This window comes from Nilaparvata lugens, chromosome 11, assembly GCF_014356525.2.
Source record: "Nilaparvata lugens isolate BPH chromosome 11, ASM1435652v1, whole genome shotgun sequence".
NCBI classification, from domain to species: domain Eukaryota; kingdom Metazoa; phylum Arthropoda; class Insecta; order Hemiptera; family Delphacidae; genus Nilaparvata; species Nilaparvata lugens.
Window position 1 is genome coordinate 8,376,510 of NC_052514.1, and position 21,818 is coordinate 8,398,327.

Here is a 21,818-nt window from a genome sequence, read left to right on the forward strand (position 1 = left end):
TAGTTTTGTTTTGAATTGTTTTTCTTCAACAATACTTCTCAAATCAGCCGGAAGTTTCGCGAAAAACTTTTGTCTCCTATAAGTAGGTGTTTTCTCAAATACACTCAGCCTATGTCTCTCAACTGAAATGTTATTCCTTCCTCTAGTGTTATAGCCATGAATATCTGAGTTAACTTGGAATGAATTCAACCTATCATTCACATGTAATATTGATTTGAAAATGTACAATGATGGAACAGTTAAAATACTTAGGCTACTGAAAGACTCCCGACATGTCTGTGGAAATTTGAGCCCCTCTAGGTATCTTATTGCGGACTTTTGCAAAACAAAAATTCTTTGAATGTTTTGCTTCGAGGTATTCCCCCATAATTCAATGCCATGAGCAATGTGGGATTCAATCAGTGCATAGTAGACACTTTTTGCTGTTGTTTTAGGCACCCGTTTAACAATATTTCTAAATGCAAAAAGTGACCTACTCAATTTCAATGATATCTTGTTCACATGATCCCCCCAATTAAGCTTGGAATCCATCGACAAACCTAACATGTTCACAACAGTACAACTTTCAATGTTCGTTTCACCAAGTGTTATGGTGGGGTGAAAAGGACGATACTTATAATCAAAGCTGATGACATGACTTTTGTTTGAATTTATAGTGAGGTCTGAATCATTAAAAAACTTCACAACCTCATTTGCCATGTTATTTGCCTCAATCTCCAAGTCTATGAGATCTGATCTCTTAAATAGCAAGGTACAATCATCGGCATAGAGAGTAATTTTATCAGTGACAGGAACATTGAATTGAATATCATTTATATATCATATGAAGAGTAATGGGCCTAAAATGGAGCCTTGTGGTACGCCTCGTGTTAATGGTAACTATGGTTAGTGATATTTGTGAGCAGACTCACCTAGTTCGGTGAAGTTGAAAAGCGGCGGTAGAGCGCGCCCGTTGGGCAATCGTGTCATTGGCTCGCGCAGCTCGTCAAAGAACACGTTTGCGCATGCTTGCAGTGGCGTGATGCGCGCGTACGGTGTGTACTCCAGCAAGCGCGACACCAGTTCTATCGCCTCGATCGGTGTGCGTGTTCTGAATACCTACAAAACAAAACGCCAATCAAAATAAATCAATATGTAAGTGAAAATGATGAATAAAAAGTATATAAATAACAATAGACACAATTCATTATATCTTTGTTCTTCATTGATTGATTTATACAATAAGTACATTATCGGAATGATAGATAGATAGATAAATGTCTTTTATTCTCAGTTTACAACTTTACAAAAAGTGTTGTGGACGAAGTTGAGGCAATAGTCACAATTCATTATATCTTTATTCTTTATTGATTGATTTATACAATAAGTACATTATCAGAATTATAGATAGATAGATAAATGTCTTTTATTCTCAGTTTACAACTTTACAAAAAGTAATGTGGGCGAAGTGTGTGACAATAGTCACAATTCATTATATCTTTATTCTTTATTGATTGATTTATACACTAAGTACATTATCAGAATGATAGATAGATAGATAAATGTCTTTTATTCTCAGTTTACAACTTTACAAAAAGTGATGTGGGCGAAGTTGAGGCAATAGTCACAATTCATTATATCTTTATTCTTATTGATTGATTTATACAATAAGTACATTATCAGAATTATAGATAGATAGATAAATGTCTTTTATTCTCAGTTTACAACTTTACAAAAAGTAATGTGGGCGAAGTGTGTGACAATAGTCACAATTCATTATATCTTTATTCTTTATTGATTGATTTATACACTAAGTACATTATCAGAATGATAGATAGATAGATAAATGTCTTTTATTCTCAGTTTACAACTTTACAAAAAGTGATGTGGGCGAAGTTGAGGCAATAGTCACAATTCATTATATCTTTATTCTTTATTGATTGATTTATACACTAAGTACATTATCAGAATGATAGATAGATAGATAATGTCTTTTATTCTCAGTTTACAACTTTAGAAAAAGTGTTGTGGGCGAAGTTGAGGCAATAAGAGCCCCCTTCTTCCACTCCACCCACGATGTTATTTGTTACATGAAAAACCTCAATCATAAACATTGGGTTAAATATCAAGAATTTAATCCATTTGGAGAAAAATCTCAGTCTTAAAACATGAAACATGTTCATCTATTTCTCAAAATGATTGGGAGAGGAACAACAGGCTTAAAGCCCAAAACTGTTAATTTCCCAAATCCTGATAGAAATAATCCAAAACTTCATTCCTCGTTTCTACTCTCTCTGTTCATCTGAATCCTGTATTCTCACCCCATTCAGCTTTTATAGTGGAATTTACTTTCCCTATAAATAATATAAATACTCACCATTCAGCCAATACTGAAAGTTTCAAATTAATATAGCAACAGAGAATATAAGTTTGGCTCCCTTGCTGGCCCAAGATTTTGGGACTCTATAAATTTTAAACCCAACAAATTTGTAGTTGAACTATATATAACCATAGAGAAAGCATAACCTAGTAGATTTCTCATGGGATAGGACACGCTGTGATGACTTTAACTATTAATTCAACCTAGTCGTTCAATTAGTCTTGTTAATATTTCATATTTACTCAAGAATAGTTCGTATTTTCCATCAATCACACTTTCAATATAATAAAAAACAATATAATATGTTCAAGTTATAACTCAATCTTCCAATTATTCATGACGATGCCATGAGAATCAAAACTTGAGTTTTTTTGATAACTAATTCTCGATAGAAATGACAGCATATTGGGTTATTATTTCATCATGTAACCGTTTATTTCAATCAATATCTGATAACAGTGTTCAATTCCAATTGTTGGAATATTAGAACTATATTATAACGAATATTAGATCTATATTAGAATATTAGATCTATATTAGAATATTAGATCTGATAACAGTGTTCAATTCTAATTGTTGGAATATTAGAATGGTCTCTTATCAACGGTTTTCATGAAAAACAAAGATGATGAGTGTAACAAAGAAACAGGGATTTTGAAAAATTATATCATAAAAATCATAGAGGAATAAAAAAAATCAAAAAACATAAAGGAAGCATACACAAATAATAAATAATACTATGTGTTCTCAATGATAATAACTTGAGTGAGATAGACGTTTAGAAAGTGAGTAACCTCATGTATGAATGTTACAATAATTTAAATAATTCCAGTTTCTTTAAAACACTCTCTACATCACACGCCACTACAGTATCCATCATCAGAGTCAAACTGATGAAGATATTATTATCATCCACCACAAAACCAATACAGTTGATTAGAAGCTAGAATACCCTAAATCATCCTGAATCATCTCCAATACTTCGTCTTCATCTACTCCTTCTCTATATTTAACTACTTCTTCTCTTCTCCTTCTTCTTCTAAACTACAAAGAACGATTTATGATATTATGACATTGACAAATTAACCCTAACCTAGGAGGTTACCAGTTTCATATTCACTTTCCCGAGTTAGGATTATGATTTTTTTACAAGACTCCAAATAATATAGTAAATAACAATGATGGAATAATATAGTAGAAGAACTCAGTAAAACAAAAATTTGGGGGACTCCCATCATGCCATGAGAAAACAGAGCTGAATGAATTCATAACACAAAATTCCAGAAGAAATTGAACCACGTAAAAACAACAAGGTGTTTCCAAACAGGAAAAATCAAAATAATTTTGTCTTGTTTGAAGATCAAAAACAACACTATATACAATACTTTTTATTTACAAATTATTTAAGATTAAACTTTTCAACGCATTCTTAAAATAATGAAAAGTCCACAATATGTGTATAGTTATTGGAACCACGGTGTATAGAAGAAGATATTTTCATCTAAATACCGTGATTGGAACTAAGGGTAAAATTGAGAAACAAGGTTTTCACTTCCAAGGTAGGTGATCTTTAGGTTTTTCGCCCAATCTTCCTAATCATAAAGAAGATTAATTGATAGGATGTATAGATTGAAGAAAAAATTAACAAAAATAATTTTTGTGAAAGGATGATTTTTCAAGAAACAACGAATAGGTTTTGAAGATCAAAAATAATAAAAAGTCATTCATATTAGATTTACTGTAGGACAAGCGATCATTGTCCCCCCAATTATGAAAAATATTGAAAAACAAAAATGAATTCAGAAAGATGTTGAATTTGGCAAAAACATGCTCAAATCAATCAAAATTCAAATGTCCACTGAATACCAAACTCAAGATGGTAATGCTCAAAAATACCAATTATCAAAACTTAAAAGGGTTAGAATAATGCTCCAGCACGGTCTTTCATTGAAAACAGGCAAAACGAATGATGGTAGATATGAATTGATTTAAAAAAAAGAGGATAAAATTATAATTTACTTGCAAAACAAGAAAAACTTCAACTGTTCAAAATAAAAAATTCTCTGGAAGTAACCATGTTTTTCTATTATGTAATTGAGTCGCTTGAAGCTTTAGACTCAACTCACACTTACGCGACTCAGGTCGATAAGAGACTCGAATCTAGTCGAGAGCATGTGTTTTCAAATGGTGACACTCGCGGAGACTAGAGTCGACTAGTCTGAGTGTCACCATTTGGAAACACATGCTCTCGACTAGAGTCGAGTCTATTCTCGACCTGAGTCGCGTAAGTGAGAGTTGAGCCAACTTTTAAACTACAGGATAAAAATTAAGCTGATAATATGAAAAGATTAAACTGATAATTATAAAACTCTAATAATAGATGAATAATTGAAAAATGTCTTCTTTGAAAGGTGCATGTAGTGTGTAGTAATGTAGGTAGTGTGGTAATGCAGTATAGTGAAGTGTGTCTATGTATTTTTGTTCACAAAGCTCATAATTTACCAATTTGCATGTCAAACCCTGATTATGCTTAGAATCTGGACCGCTTACAATGTCTTTATATTCAACTGTGTTGCAATTTATCTTTATTAACGAGTGATTTCCATGGTATCATTATTGCGTTTTCCAATAAATAAGTAGAATAATTTCAAGGTGAAATGAGATGAAAATTCATTCCAACACACAAAATCAGAACTAGAAGAATGCATCTGGATTTTCAATGTGATGATAATATGTTTCCGGGTATATTAAAACCATAATTTTTTACAATATTGATAAAAATTATTATTATAGACTTTATTATTATTATAGACTTTATTATTATTTACTTTATTATTATAGACTTTGTTGATAGTTAGTAACATTGAAACAAGATTTACTTGAAATGTTTGTAAATATTCAAATATACCTATGTACATCATGTGAAATTAATTGAAATGCCTTTCTACACAATAGGAACAGATAATTAGTTAGATATTTATAAAAAAAAATCAAAAAAATCATGGACTTATGAAAAAACACGAAAAACATTCCAGTTTGAAAATCACATATCATTGGGATTTTATTGGAAAACAGAATACTTTGTAGGCTGATAAGTATTATCAATTATTGCAAAAGATTTTTTTATAAGGGAACTGTATTTAAATTTTTTGTCAAAAAATTTCCAAGTATAAACCTCAAACTTCAAGTTCAAATTATACAATAAAATGAGAATATTTATATCTACTCAAAACTATTAGAGTAAAAGGATTGAATGAGAATCGTATATGTTTCCAATACAATCTGATAGTAGAAAGGCATTACATAGGAAACTCTCTGAACAATTCAAATAAAAACAGAATTTACAAGGAATTAAAGATGAAACGGAGGTTTCTGATAGATATTTGAAGTTCTATCACAGAGGTAGGGGCCACTTAGTTGCTAAAGAATTTCATCAATCCTATCTTTTCAACAAGAAAATCCGAAAAATCAAAACCCATCCATAATCTCCTACTTTTCAATAGGAAAACTCTATAAAAATCAAACCCATCCATAATCTTTCTAATCAACGCGCATAATCTCCTATTTTTCAACAGGAAATCTCTATGAAAATCAAACCAATCCATAATCACCTACTTTTCAACAGGAAAACTCTATAAGAATCAAAACCCATTCATAATCTCCTACTTTTCAACAGGAAAACTATGAAAATCAAACCCATCCATAATCTCCTATTTTTCAATAGGAAAACTCTATGAAAATCAAAACCCATCCATAATCACCTACTTTTCAACAGGAAAACTATGAAAATCAAACCAATCCATAATCTCCTATTTTTCAACAGGAAAACTCTATAAAAATCAAAACCCATCCATAATCACCTACTTTACAACAGGAAAACTCTATAAAAATCAAAACCCATCCATAATGTCCTACTTTTCAACAGGAAAACTCTATAAAAATCAAAACCCATTCATAATCTCCTACTTTTCAACAGGAAAACTCTATAAAAATCAAAACCCATCCATATTTTTATAATGAACTCGTGCATTTTCTACCCACAATAAAATCAACCAACTAGAGTCATCTACTTCCATCCAAATATACATACCAGATATGTTCTAGCCATACGCATCTGTAAGCGATAGAGACTCGACTGCCAACAGATATTAACGACTTTTAAATAAAAAGGCTTTTCAAGGAATAAGGAGCTACATAGTTTCTGACATAAGAAAACTACATGCGATATATGGACAAAACCTATTGGTAGGAATTTGGATAGTATTAAGTATTAAACATACAATGAACTGTCAAGATTTTGGCTTTAGATGTTTGAAATGGTTTTATTTGGATTTTTGTGAATTTTTTTGTTCAGTTTGGTTAAATTCGCTAGTTTGGTTAAACCCAATCCTTAGAGATCCAGTGCTAGAATACGTTGTAGAGCGTACCAGATTTGACCATGTTAAAATGTCTTGTCCAAGCTCGATAGAACCGGACATTGACATAGACATAGAACATGTTATCATGGAAATATTTAAAGTGGAACCACTTTATGAGCTAAATAGATATTTGGGCAGTGCTTAATTTGTAAATTTTGAGGTGCCGGAACACTGGCTGGCCCGATTACCAGGGGGTATGGAATACCCCACAGGGGAAGGGGGTCCGGGGGACCCCCGGATTAATTCTCTAAATTTACCCTTTAAACTTAGTTTTAAGTCTGTTTTCAATTATTTTAATTTTCAATTAAATTCAACATGAAACAAATACAGATTTGATCAAATTAAATGGTAAAGGATGATACTTTAAATTGCCAGAACCTTAAGCTGCAACTAAGTTACGTTCCGGTACGTTCCGGTCGCCCTGGGAGGTACCGGAACGCCGTTCCGGTGCGTTCCAGCACAAATTAAGCTCTGTATTTGGGGAATGAATTTTAGAAAGTGTGACAAGCATTTTGCATTTTGAATTTTCTCCCTATCATTTCGATAATGTACTTATTATATAAATGAATAAAGAATAAATAAAGTATCTGCCATCTACTAGCAAACAATTTAAGAGCAACTTAATAAAAAACTTAATAGCTTGGGGATGAATTGTAGAGAACATAACAGTTTGCAATAGTTATCAGTAATCTAGCAAATAATGAAAACTTAATAAGTAAAGTCATTCATAAAATGGTTCTAGTGAATATGAAACTGGCAACCTAAACTATGAAACTGAAACTCTGAAGCTGGGCCTACAACAGAGTCGATCACTCAAGTCTGTCAACATTCGACCGACTGGCAAAATCTGTGTTGGCAGATATATAATCTGAGTTTTTTTTCTCCAGACTTCTTCCGTCTGTTCGTCACGTTTCTATTCCCTATACCAATTTTTTAGAAAAACGGACGGAGAAAAGAAGTATGATCAAACGTAGGTCCAGCTTAAACAATTTTACAAAATAAATCACTAATTGAGACAAACATTATCTTCACAACCACACAGAAAGTATGTCTCTCCATACTAATTGAAGCTGAAAAAATGCTATAAAATATATTTCTAGCTCAAATTATTCAGGCTACAAAGACAAATTTCAGTCAGAACTTTGCAGATGTAACTAACAATTTTCTCAACCACAAATTTAATTTCGAAATGAATATTTTGAAATAATAATAAAAATATCGTTTACGAAACAAATAATAGATAACTACAATCTAAATATCTAAAGCATTCTTGTGTAATATAAAATGTAAACAATTTCAAAACATAATAATTCGTAACACATATCCTCACACTGACTATAACTAGCTAACAAATTGTTATCAAGATATCCACAACAAGATATCCTGCCCTACTTCATAAGACTGCATTCAAGAAAAATACTTTTCATTCTATAATGCTTCATTCACAAACTATATAAAATATTAGAAATGAACTATTGGGAAACTTCCAGGATTTTCATCAAGGGTAATAATAATAATATCGTGTAGCCTGACTGGCTCAGGTCTGGTGTCAGAGTTTTCAGGTCGTAACTGATCAATTTCAGGGCCTCTGACATGACCTAACGACTGATTTAGGGTACTGAATAGTATTCAATGAATTTACAATAATAGGTACTGAATAATAGGTAAAATTGGAAGAGGGTTTCACCTTTTTGATTATTTGCAGTGAATTTTCATTTATTGGGAATTCTTCTACTCCACGAGTAAACAGGGAGGTACGAGACAAATTTTGAATAGCGATAGGGGGTTCTTTATTTGATTTATTAGAGTAAATAATCTAAATTACGATCTGAAACAAAAACCCCGAGTTGCCAGTAAGTTACAAGACCAATTTTTTGAAAAAAATTCTGAACACAACCAAGTGACCCCTACATTAATGACAATGAAATGTATGTATAAATGGAGCGATTATCCGATGAATGCGAATTTTCAAGCAGCAAATCACCACATTATTTTCAACTTTCCAAACAAAAAACACCGGCAGCACACGGCAACGACGTGGCACCGACACGGTGACGACACGACACGTCGATCCCATGGACGATCGTTGTTGAAAGAAAGGCGGCAAATTCAAATTCGGGGTTAGGCTGGCAACAAGCAATTTGTAATTTGGTGCAAGTCACTCAGTGTCATCACTTACTCTAATCCGCTGGTGATCGGTGGTACAAGACGGTACACACATTTGCTGGAGCATGAACTGCAATATCAAACCACTCAGCTTTGTGTCAACTCAACTTCCACAAATTTACTCACTATATTGTCAAACGGGTTCTCAGGCCAGTTAATAATTGATATTGGATTTTTATCATCAATAGTTAATTAATGCAACTCTCGTTTGCATTCAGATGATAAAAAGTTAATGGATTTGTTCATTTCAATATTTTTATCTGAGAGACTGTTATCCAAAACGTTGACAAATTTATCGTCTGTTGCTGAGCTTTTTTTATTTTAATTAAGGCTAAAAATAAACATTCTACTGGAGATATTTTTCAAAGTTTTTCGATTTGTATATTATCATCAAGCTATCAAAATAAAAAAGTTTTCTCAGGAAAACATTTTTCCGATTATTACTTTTTGAGATATGAGCGCCTAAAGTTTAAATGTTTGCCACAGAACATTTCGAATCCGGTAAGAGATAAATCCATGAGATTTAAGAGGATAAATTCTTCATGGTATTGTTGATTGAATAAAACAAAAAAATTCTGAAAATATCCATTTTTGAGAAAGTTATTAAGTTTACCAAAAAATAACTCAACTAAAAGTTATTCTTGGTACTTTTTTTAAAAATGAATAGCTTTCTCAAAAATTGATATTTTTAGAAAATTTTTGTTTTATTCAATCAACAATTATACCATCCTCTTAAATCTCATGGATTTATCTCTTACCGAATTCGAAATCATCTGTCCCAAACATTTAGACTTTAGACGCTCATATCTCAAAAAGTAACGATCGGAAAAAATGTTTACCTGAGAAAACTTTTTCATTTTCATAGCTTGATGATTATACAAATCGAAAAACTTTGGAAAATATCACCAGTAGAAAGTTTATTTTTAGCCTTTGCACAGACTTTAAGATATTGATTTGAATAACTTTATTTTATAAGATCTACCAGGCATTGGAGGTAAATTTATTGTATCCAAGATCTACCAGGTATTGGATGCAAATTCATTGTCCAAATCTCTGAATTTCTATGCGGGATTTCTTGGTTTGTTTGCATTCAGACAATGATTACTTATGGAAAATCTCTTTTTGCAACCAGCTGTTACTTGAAAGTACTAGCAAAACTACCTTCTCCATCGATAGAACTAAGTAACTAATAGTCATTGTGTCAATATAAATAATAGAACTAATAGTCATAAGTGACAATAGAACTAATTCGAGGCTACTTGATGCTACCAATGCACTAAAAGGGACACTTCTAAGGGAATAAAAAATTACACTATCACTTAAAACTACTGGAAATTCCTCTTTCTTCCACTACTTATTTACATATAATTGGAGCTTGGTACCAGCAAGACTCTAGAAATTGATACATTTCGTGAAAAGATTTCATACATTACTTAAACAGATCATTTTCCTGTCTTAGAAAACTACACTTAAGTCTACCAAGACACTAAATATTACTCCATTTTTCAAAAGCACAGAACCAGTTTTTCACGAATTTAAGAAATACTCATCTAAAATGTATTCAATTTCATATTCTGATTCACTATTAGGACTAACAAAGGATTAATAATGGATATATTTCTGGAACTTAAAGGAAACTTTCTCCACTAATAATACAACTTACTCCAAGTACAACACTTATCAAAATTATTTATTATGTTTGGATGGGCACGTTAAACTGTCGGTCCCGGCTGAAGTATGACAGTCGTAAGGCCCATTGACGGCTTAAATGATATATTCAGGCGATGGGACCTTCCCGCAAGGGACTCCCACCAACAAAAGCCATACGAACTTACTTTTTACTCATCAAAAGAAAATGAAAATTTACGAAAGTTAAAGACTAATTTACTTATGTTTACCAGGCACTAAAAGTGGACCAATTCGTTAGAAACTCTGAAATATTTCTCTATTAATAAAACAAAACTCATTTACGTATTTTCACCAACAACTCGGGAACCTACCAAGGCACTGTCCATTCCTCAAATAAAAATAAAGCTTTTTCTAACAAAAAATCTAATCTAGGCTACCTAATTTCAAATCACAAAGGCACTGGAAAATAAACCGTTTCTGATAAAATGGAACACATTCCTCAAATAAAAAGAAAGCTTTTTCTAACAAAAAATCTAATTTAGGCTACCTAATTTCAAAACACCAAGGCACTGAAAAATAAACCGTTTCTGATAAAATGAAACACATTCTCATTTACAAAACTTCATTAGTGAATACATTAAAAAAACTTGGCTATACTTGGGACTAGCAAGGCACTAAAAATAAGCCAATTACTTGAAAACTCACAAACCTCAAGCTTAGTACACACTATAGTGAGGTCCACGTTATAATGACAGTATTTTTGATCAACTTTGGTTTTGCTATCCTTGTCTATCATTCGACAAAGCCGGTGGTACTATCCTTTTCTAGGTCCACAACAATGCCAATTATGTTTTTGACAGTGTAGAAATATAATTGATTAATGCAGAGAATCGGCATCGCTATTCTTCTATCTTTATCCACTGCCATTATAACGTGGACCTCACTATAGAAAACCAAGTTCCACGATTGTCTAAAGACACGGTCCATGGACCTTCCAGACACAAAGTTTATTCTTGTCTAGCGTCCATACTTAAGATTTCTCGTCAATTGACGATTGTCATCAAAATTTTCAACGTTGCATGCAAGAAGTTTCTAATTTCTGACATGAGACTGCAGACCTGCAGTTTTTGGTCTCCCAACAGGCCCGTCTACAAATATGTCTCGTAGACAAACTGAGACCTGACTCTAAGATCAATAATGTGTAAAATGTTTCGTAGTGTGTACTAGGCTTAAGGTAAGTCTCCGAGACCACAACTGTGCATCATTTCTTCTATTGTGAGGTCCACGTTATAATGACAGTGTTTAGTTAGCAATGGTATTACTATCCTTGTCTATCATTTATATTCATTCATTCATTTATTTATTGTACAAAATACTACAATAATTATGAAGAAAAACCAGGCTGAGCCTGTACTATTTCTCTCCAAAAATTTTGTTAAAAAGTTAATGTTGTCCAAAGTTTGAGGTTATGATAACACACACTGCTTCGTCACTTGATTTTTGGTCTAGGAATAATGATTTGAAGATTTTGAATTTTGAAGGTTGACATAATTATTATTAAACGAGAATCCAAATCAAATGCTGTAATTCACCCCGAAGACTTCTGCTACTGCAAATATTGACAACAGGGTAAACAGCTAGATGAAAATTCTAGAAGTTTTCGGGGTGAATTACAGCATTTAATTTGGATTTTCGTTTAATAATAATATTGTTAATTCATTAGCATTTGAATAATTGCAATATCTCAGTAATTTCCATCTGTTGACATAATAGTACTTAGCCCTAAATCACAGAATGTAACAAAGTGGATAGCGCTATCTCTTTCTCGCTTTGCTCTGTTGCCAGATCGTCTTTTAACAATGTAGAATTAATAATTAATTGACAAAATATTTCATCTTGATTATGAAAATGCATCATGAAACTATTGAAAAATATAATTTCTTGCTTAATAAAATAAAATTGATTATTTTAAAGGAGAATGAACAACAGTTAATATTACATCAATAAACCTGTATCAACTACCGTCTATAGAAAGCATTGTCAAGATCGAATTGTTCTCCTATCTTTCTCCACTGCCATTATAACGTGGACCGTACACACTATAGTGAGGTCTACGTTAGGCAGTGGAGAAAGATGGGAGAACAACGTTGCCGATCCTTGTCTTGAGATAAGGTAAAAAAGATAAAATTGTTTACTGGTTTAGATATGTTGATGATATTATTTGCTTATGGAAAGGAAGTAACAGACAGCTAGACAATTTTCTTTCCTATCTGAATGGATTACATCAGAGTATAAAATTCACTGTAGAGGTAGAACAGGATTGTGTATTGAATTTTCTAGATTTAAGAATAGATCATAGCACTGGTTTTCACAAGTTTTCTATTTTCAGAAAACCAACCCATACTGATGTTATCATTCCTCTTCATTCTTGTCATCCTATTTCTCAAAAACTTGCTGCTTTCAATAGCATGGTCTATAGAGCACTAACAATACCTATGAGCCATCATGATTTTGATATAGAGATCACTAAAATTAAACAGATAGCTGTCACAAATGGGTATGAAGAAAGTATGGTGGACAGATTATCGAGTAAAATTAATAGACAAATTTCAATCAATTCAAGCTTTGTAGGCTCAAACTGTGAGGAGAAGACTTGGATAACAATCCCATATTTAGGCCTTGTATCTGATAAGATAGGTAGGGAATTGAAGAGGAATGGATTTCATGTTGCTTTCAAGACCAAACCGATTTTAAATAGTCTATTTAGCTGGAGTAAAGACAAATAGATATTTGGGATAAAAGCGGGGTGTACAAACTTAAATGTGATGATTGTAATGCTTGTTATGTGGGTCAGACTGGTAGAAGTTTCAAGAGTAGAATTAAGGAACACATCAGAGATTGGAATAAACAAAATGGGGAATCTAACTTTGCAGAACATTTGATAACAAATAATCACAAGTTCACAGTTAAGGAGAATGTTGAGTTTCTGCATGTTAATAACAAAGGCAGATCTTTGAATATTCTAGAGGCTTTAGAAATAACAAGAGTAATTAAGGAAAATTCCCAGTATAGTTTAAATGACCAGATTCATTTCAACGAATACAACACTACGAATTTAGTTTTATCATAAAATTGTAAGCATACATTAGTCAATAGTTTTCACATTTACATATTTGTTTTATTATCTTTCACACTTGTTTTCTTGGTTCTTATTTTGTACTAAAAGTAAATTTTTATTATCATGGCGATTCTGTTGCTTAAGCCGCCATTTTGTCACACCGTTGAGGGGGAGGAGACTGTCTAGCTAGGCCAATGGCAGGCGTTCATGCCCTCGACCAATAGCAGTACTCGCCTACTAGTATAAATTCTGCTGCTCTTGTATTTAGTTTTAGTTTATCAGAGATTGACAATGGTGTAATAACCGAAACCGGTCTTTCTAATTATCAATAAATCAGTGGTTTTTTGACAATTTCTTTAGTCTTTTTCATTCAATATGATACAGATTTATTGATGTAATATTAACTGTTCATTCTCATTCAAAATAATTAATTATATTTTATCAAGCAAGAAATTATATTTTTCAAAAATGTCATAATGAATTTTCATAATTAAGATGTAATATTTTGTTAATTAATTATTAATTCTACATTGTTGAAAGACAATTTGGCAACAGAGCAAAGCGAGAAAGAGATGGCGCTATCCGCTTTGTTGAATGATAGACAAGGATAGCAATACCATAGCTAATCAAACACTGCCATTATAACGTGGACCTCACTGACCAAATCAAATGGTTCTTTATTTTGACATCAATAGGCAACAATAATTTGGAACAAAACAATTTTTCAATCATGAAAAAGTTGTAAACAACTATTACAGCATCGCATAATTTTTTATATAGTCTTTACTCCACTTATACCAAGACACTAAAAATATGTTCATCTCTCAACAACTCATAAACCTTACTCCACTGGAACAAAGTAGGTGACATGTTAATATGTTGCCAGAAAAAGATACTAGATTTGGTAGTTACCTTTTGCCAGGGATGCGCCTTAATCTGTGGAAACTTGAACTCGGTGTAGTTGGGGTTCATGTCTCGGATCTGCTCACGAGTCGGTGTGCCGAGCACTTTGATAATCTCGACCAGTTGGTCGACGCCCGAGTCGCCCGGGAAGATTGGCTGACCCAGAAGCAGTTCCGCCAAAACACAGCCGGCTGACCACACGTCTGAAGGGAGAGAGAAACATACGAAATATGAGTGAAAAGTCGATAGATAATTTCAATTTCAATTTATTTATTTCAATTTTCACAAATATTACATTTCACCAAGTACATATATAATAACCTCTCTAGCTATTTAGCTATTTGAGAGGTATACAGTTAGAAAATTTACAGACAATAATTATTTTAAAACAATTTGACATTTCCAATGAACACAAAGTCAACAAAAGAAGTTCGAAAACAGTTCAGTACAGATTGTCGGTACACTTTTTTAGCATCCCACTTTGTCACAGTATTCTGATCACAGATATCCATACAGAAGGCATTTGCTGCCAACTTGATTTTCATCGTCTCAGCCACAAATTAATACACACAGGTTACAACCAAGATTTATCTAGTTACTCTTGCTAAAACTCATTTTGATCTTTTTCATAATAATAATAATTATTATAACCTTTCTTTCATCAGAGTATAAACATTACAAGAAATAAACTCAACAAAAAACTTTTCTTTTTCTACTATTTTCAATTTTGAACCCTTAATTGCTCAAATTATACATCGTATTTTTATGTGTTTCCATTTAATCTTGTTGAATATGACTTTATTATCTAACAAACAAATCTACTTATACCAGGCTCAATTCAGTGTTTATAAATAATATGGAAGTTATTCATATAATTGGTAGCATGAAAATTATTTATAATAATCTGGAAGTAAACTTCTAGCTTTAAATGCGTTTTGAACCATAGCCAACTTATTATAACATTGAATCAAGTATTCTAACCTCATTAACATTTACAACGGGTAAGTCATTTAATAATTTCAATCAGAATAATCTAAAGTTATGCTAGCTATTTTTCCTATTCGTTATTAATTCTCATAAAATATGCCTTTAATTTCCTTTTAGCTTCACCTTTCATTTCCAAATTTCTTAATTCTATGGGGAGAGAGTTCAACAAATCGGGTATTCTATTATTAGGTAAGTTTTTCCCATAAACATTATTATATCTCTGCGTTCTGTAATTTCTTTGTCGCAGCCCATAAACAATTTCATTTAATACTCTATATTCCTCTTTAAAATAGTTCCTTGACAAGTCATGGTACTTGGCTAATAAATCAAATGATAAAATTCCCAGCAGATTTCTTTCAATTCCATTAAACAACGTTTGAACAATTCTTCTCATAGTCCTCTCCAATGGCAATTTTACGTATTGAGGGGCTAGGGAGTACACTGTTATTCCATAATTAATAATACTCTGTATCATTGAGAAGTATATAATTCTTTTGGTATTCACTGGAAAGTAATGACTAATTCTAGAACACTTGTAAAGCGCCACCTTCATTATTCTTGTCATTATATCAATATGGGTTTTGAATCTCATATGTAAATCAAAGTTTATACCCAGATGTTTAATACTATCATTAACTGGAAGGCGTTGACAGTTGCATACTACTCTATTCTCTCTTAAGCATTCTGTTTTATGACATACCACGTTGAACAAGTTAAAAGCATTTACAGTTATTCTATGGTTCTTAAATATAATCATTTGAGTTTTCTGAGCATTCATCTTGATAGAATTATTGTAAAAATATTTCACTACCATATTCAGATCCTGCTGCATGTTTCTCAAGCCCATTTGTAAATCACTATCCATGACATAGAGTAAATTATCATCTGCATATTGTAGTATACTACCCTTGAATGCTAGACTAGCCAAATCGTTGACATAAATATTGAAGAGTGTCGGCGAGATTATACTACCCTGAATTAATCCGCATGTCTGATTATAACCACTACTAATTGATGTACCTATAATGACGTGCAATCTCCTATCCCTAAAATAGTCCTCAAATATCCTAAGAAATTTTCCACTAATGCCTATCAATTTTAGTTTGGATAGCATGATCTTATAATTCACCAAGTCGAATGCCTTACTCAAATCTGTTGCCACCGCTATTACAAACTTATTATCATTCAGTGCACCATTGATGTCATTTGTCATTTTTTCTAATAAGTCAATAGTAGATTTCTTATTAACAAATCCGTATTGTGAATTATTCAAAATATTATGTTTGTCTAAGTATTGTTGCAACTGCATACATAAGTAGTGCTCTAAAATTTTCATTATAACAGATACTGAGCCTACTGGCCTATAGCTTTCTAAATTTTTTCGAGAACCCTTTTTAAAAATAGGTCTAAGGTAAGTTACTTTCAATAAAGGTGGTATATTCCCAGTATCAACAATTCGCTTAATTAAATGCATCAAAATCAATTTCAAATAATATAAGTTGGACTTTATATCCTGCGGTCTAATTTTATCAGGGCCTGCAGAAGATTTGTAATTAAGCTTATTTACTGCTTTGATTAATAATTCTTGATTAATTTTTCTCAGATTCATGCTCATTTTATTGCCAATAGTATAATTGCCTTCCTCAAATTGTGCCGCCAAGTCAAATGGCTCTCCATTCATCTCATGATTTATTTTTTCAACACTTTCTTTGAAACAAAAATTGAACCCTTCTAGTAGATTAGACATTTGATGCTCATCATTAATCTGGAAACTACTCTTAATTGAATCTAAAATAGTAGGTTTACTTTTCTTATTTATAAACTGATTGATTGTCTCCCAAGTTTTCTTGCTGTCATTCAAATTATCAGAAAATATCCTATGATAATACAATCTTTTCTCATTACGAATCTTGAATGTAACCTCATTTCGAATCTTCTTAAATTGATCTCTTAATTCCAAGTTGTATTTATCTTTTTTCAACCTATTCCAAATATACTCTTTCCTATCTATTAAATTCCTAATACTATCATTGAACCAGGGATTTTCTGTCTTACGTCTATTGAATTTAACTTTTATTGTACTTTTATCATATATACTTGTAAATTTATTCAATATCTCATTGTAGATCTCAGATGGGTCTGTGATATCCAATATAGGCCACCAATTTTCATTTTGAATGAAATAATTAACTCGACTATTCAAAATTATACTTTTACAATCATCAATATTCTCCATATGAACATACGAATTATTTTTCATAACAATTTTCAAACCTGTCCAATAGTGATCAGCAATTTTATTTTCAACAACAAAAGATGAAAATGAGAAATCATCATGCAATTTAACATTGATATGGTCTAGACATTTAGACACTAATACATTATCATACAATTCCTCTCTAGTTGGTTTCTGAATACTGTTATACAAACCATTTGAATACAATACACTTAAATAATTATCTGATCCATACATGTATGACATATAACAAATATTAATATCTCCCATCATAACAATATTATTTTCATTTTTAATCCTTTCCAAGGATAAAAAATACTCTAGCTCTTCATTAAACAAATTGACATTTTGATTGGGAGGCCTGTAGAATGCTGCTAATATCATCTGTTTCCCATTATTATTAACTCTTAGACACATCATTTCAGCGGACTTAAACTCTATTACAATCTCATCGACACTCCAACCATCTCTATAAAAAATTGCCAATCCTCCCCCTCCCCTTCCATCTGATCTACATTTAAATTTATTTCCAAATCCCGGAATCCCGTATAAATTTGTTTCTTCATTTCTTAAATTAATTTCCGTTAATACAATAAAGTCTACTTCATTAATTACATTATCCAATTCTATCCTTAAATTATCCCAATGTTTTCTCAAAGATCTTATATTAGTGCATAGAAATCTTATTTCATTACCGGACACAATCTGCTTTTTCAAAAAACCCCTAGTCTCATTCAAACTTTGAAAACATAATGTATCATCGTATAAATTCAAATCCTCATTATCCAATTGATGCATAAAAATTATTATATATACAGATTCAGTTAAAAATTAGTACAAAGTAGGAAAAAAAACTATGTGACAATTATCCTATATTGTTTTAAGTTCTTATTGTGTAAGTGATTAGCAGATTTAATAGAATATTGCTTTAATGAAAAAAATGTGAATGATTTCTTGATAAACTTAATTGGCCATGGATCGATTAAGTCAATTCATTTTATCCAGATCGTCCAACTTGATAATTCGAATAGCCTTAGATAACTCATCTTTTTTGACCATTATTCTATCACCGTTCATCCACACAAACTTATAATTTTTCACCTTATTTAACTCTTTCACTTTCATCATCAGCGAATTAAAATACGGAGTTAGATGATCGTTGAAGTATATCGCTCTTTTTGGACGATGTGGATTTATTAATCCAGTATCTGGTTTCTTTTTTCTTGCTGCTTTAATTATTTTATCCCTAACCGCTCTAGAGTTCAATTGCAGAATTGCAGGACTATGAAGTTTATTTTTCGATGGCAGTCGGTGAGTTGAGATATCTTTTAATCCTATTTCGATTTCCATTTTTCCCAGCAAAGTTAACACATTCTGAGCTAGATCTTCCTCTTTTTCGAAAGGTATACCTGTAAGAATTATATTCCTGGATCTTGCATATTGCTTTTCACATTCCACTGTTGTTCTTAAATCATCCAACTCTTTTCTTAACTTTGCCGATTCTCCTTGAATAATTTCCATATCCTTCCTCATTTCTCCTACCTTAAGATCGATATTCGCAATCATATCCTTCATTTCATCCATCTTTTCAGTGATTATTTTATCCTGTTTGGCAAACAATTTTTCCATCATACTTTTCATTGCGATGAAAGCAGGGTCTGTAGAGTCTTCTTCAAAGCTATTCAATCTACTCCTGGATCTACATTTAGGACATTCCCATTCATTTTTTTTCTGCACTCCTTTTGCCTTCCACGTACTTTTTGACACACCCGAACAGTTATAATGTAAACCAGACTGACACCTGCTGCAGGTAATAAAATCATTATCATCCGGTAGATCTTTATCGCAAACTGAACAGTTCATTGTTTTTCTTTGTTTAATATTCAACTTTAATGAGAATTATGAAGTTACTTACGAAAATAGATTTCAGTTTTGTACTCACTTCCCAGTCTTTAACCTCAAAATGAACTGTCACTGCAGGCCGGTTTCTAAATAATCACTCACCCACAGCTATTTATCACTCCTAATACTTTCGATCACTTTTCTAGCCAAAACGTACTAAAACATATTATTTATATTAATTTACTTTTTTAGAATTGACAAATCTAAACTAGAGCTTCGAACTTAGATTGAATCCATGCACTGCTACCTAGATCGACAATGAAAAAGCACTGCTCTGCACATGCACTGCTACCTAATGACAATTATCAAGAGAAATGAATTAAAAAAACAATGAAAAACGTCTAAAGGGAGAGAAAACATACGAAATATGAGTGAAAAGTCGATAAATGATGACAATTATCAAGAGAAATGAATTTCAAAATCAATGAAAAAGCCAACTTAAAATGAAACAAGGTAGGAAATACAGTGCTTTCATTATGTCAAAATAATACATTGGCTGGCCCTGCAGCAGTTCGGCCAAAAGACAGCCTGCTGATCACACGTCTAGATGGAGAGAGACAGACAGCCAAATATGAGCGAAAAGTTTGATCCAATTAGTAGAATGGAGAGGGAAAGGTTAGAACAGTCGATAAGTTCATAAGTGCATATTATTTTTCTTTTTTTTATTTATATCTTTACAATTTTCATTGTCAAGGAGACATATTGTCAATGTCTCCATTGTGAATAATAAATAAATAAAATCATTTGCTTCAAAGTTGGCAAATTTATAATGAAATTCTAATTCCCCTGTTGCACATACAAATAGAAGATTTGAATTTGAATGTTGTTTATAAGAGAAATCGGATTCATATTCTAGAAAAGTCGAAACATAAAATAATTCTTTTGGTACCTTTTTTCGAAAGTCGGTAGAGATACAGTTATGGGCTATGAGACATCATCTAGATTAGGGCATCTTTCAAGTAAAATCATTTACTCCGGGTTTTCACGTTTCAATTTACTCAAGACAGGTTACTGGAAGCATGTAACATGAACTCTGTGGACACTTACTTGAACATGTGACCTGCTCAAGTAACTTTCGATACGGTACACGTGAAATCGTGAGCTGCCTCGAGTCGTGAAAACACTATTATCATTATTATTAACTAATAATACTTGAACGACTGCAATTTCAAAACTATTTTAAAATCTAAACTTTCCAGTATGACTCAATATTAAATACTTAGTATACATTAAGGTGCGTACAGACTTTCGCTCTGCTCCGTAATCGAACGTAGCTCGAGCAGTTCGATTGATGATCGATCAGGGGCAAGAGTGAAACGCGAGAAGAGCTAACATCTCCCGTAACGTTCATAATCGGAGCGATCGCGGAGCGAGTGCGGAGCGTGCGTGAAACGATTGCGGAGCGTGTTAGAGGCGCGTATATCTGTACGCACCTTTATATTTACATTCAAACACGTTGAAAAAATGCCAACGTGCAGCGGTGTATATCGTTGTGATTTGGCAAACTTTAATCTTCTGGTGCGGCTATCATACAGATTGTTTATAAATGAATATCAGGGTTTCACTTTTTTATAGAATTAAACTTACTGTTATTAGGTACTATAAATTACATGTTGAACGAAAAAGCAACTAAAATAGTTTTATCAAGGACCTCGGGACAGCCACTAACTGTTTCGACTGAACATTTGAAAACCGGAACATGCAAGAGAACTGTAGATTTTGGTAGTGCAGTCCAGGGTTCTCCAACCTTTTTTCTCAAGGGCTACATTCTAAAAATTTGCAGAAATGAATTCCCCCCACCTTTATGAAGTTATTTTATCAAGAGCTCAATAGTGTTTAATGATTTTCTTGCTAAGTTTTCTAAAATGTCTATTTTCATGGGTGAAAAACAATAATGTTCATAGAAATCCTGTCCATTCATAAGTTTATAACTCATTTATTTGAGTACAAATATCCTATTATATTAAGGGAGCAATTTCTGTATATATCTGGTTATTTATGTTTTACGGATCTGCTTTAACGATTTTCACGAAATTTGGAACATAGTAGGTTTATGATATAACGATTCGATTGCACTAGGTCTCATTCTTTGGAAAACTC

At 32.2% G+C, this 21,818-nt stretch overlaps 1 protein-coding gene across 6 annotated transcripts in view; it reads right to left on the bottom strand.

Moving 5' to 3' along the window:
• LOC111053552 (glycogen synthase kinase-3 beta) overlaps window positions 1–21,818 on the bottom strand; it is a 210,777-nt gene that overhangs the window by 10,379 nt on the left and 178,580 nt on the right. For all 6 annotated transcript variants that reach the window (XM_039437569.1, XM_039437570.1, XM_039437565.1 and 3 more), the window contains 2 exons: window positions 14,603–14,796; window positions 912–1,098 (listed from right to left, as the gene is read on the bottom strand). In XM_039437569.1, coding sequence (XP_039293503.1) covers window positions 912–1,098; window positions 14,603–14,796 — 381 coding nt within the window. The remainder of the gene's footprint in view (window positions 1–911; window positions 1,099–14,602; window positions 14,797–21,818) is intronic.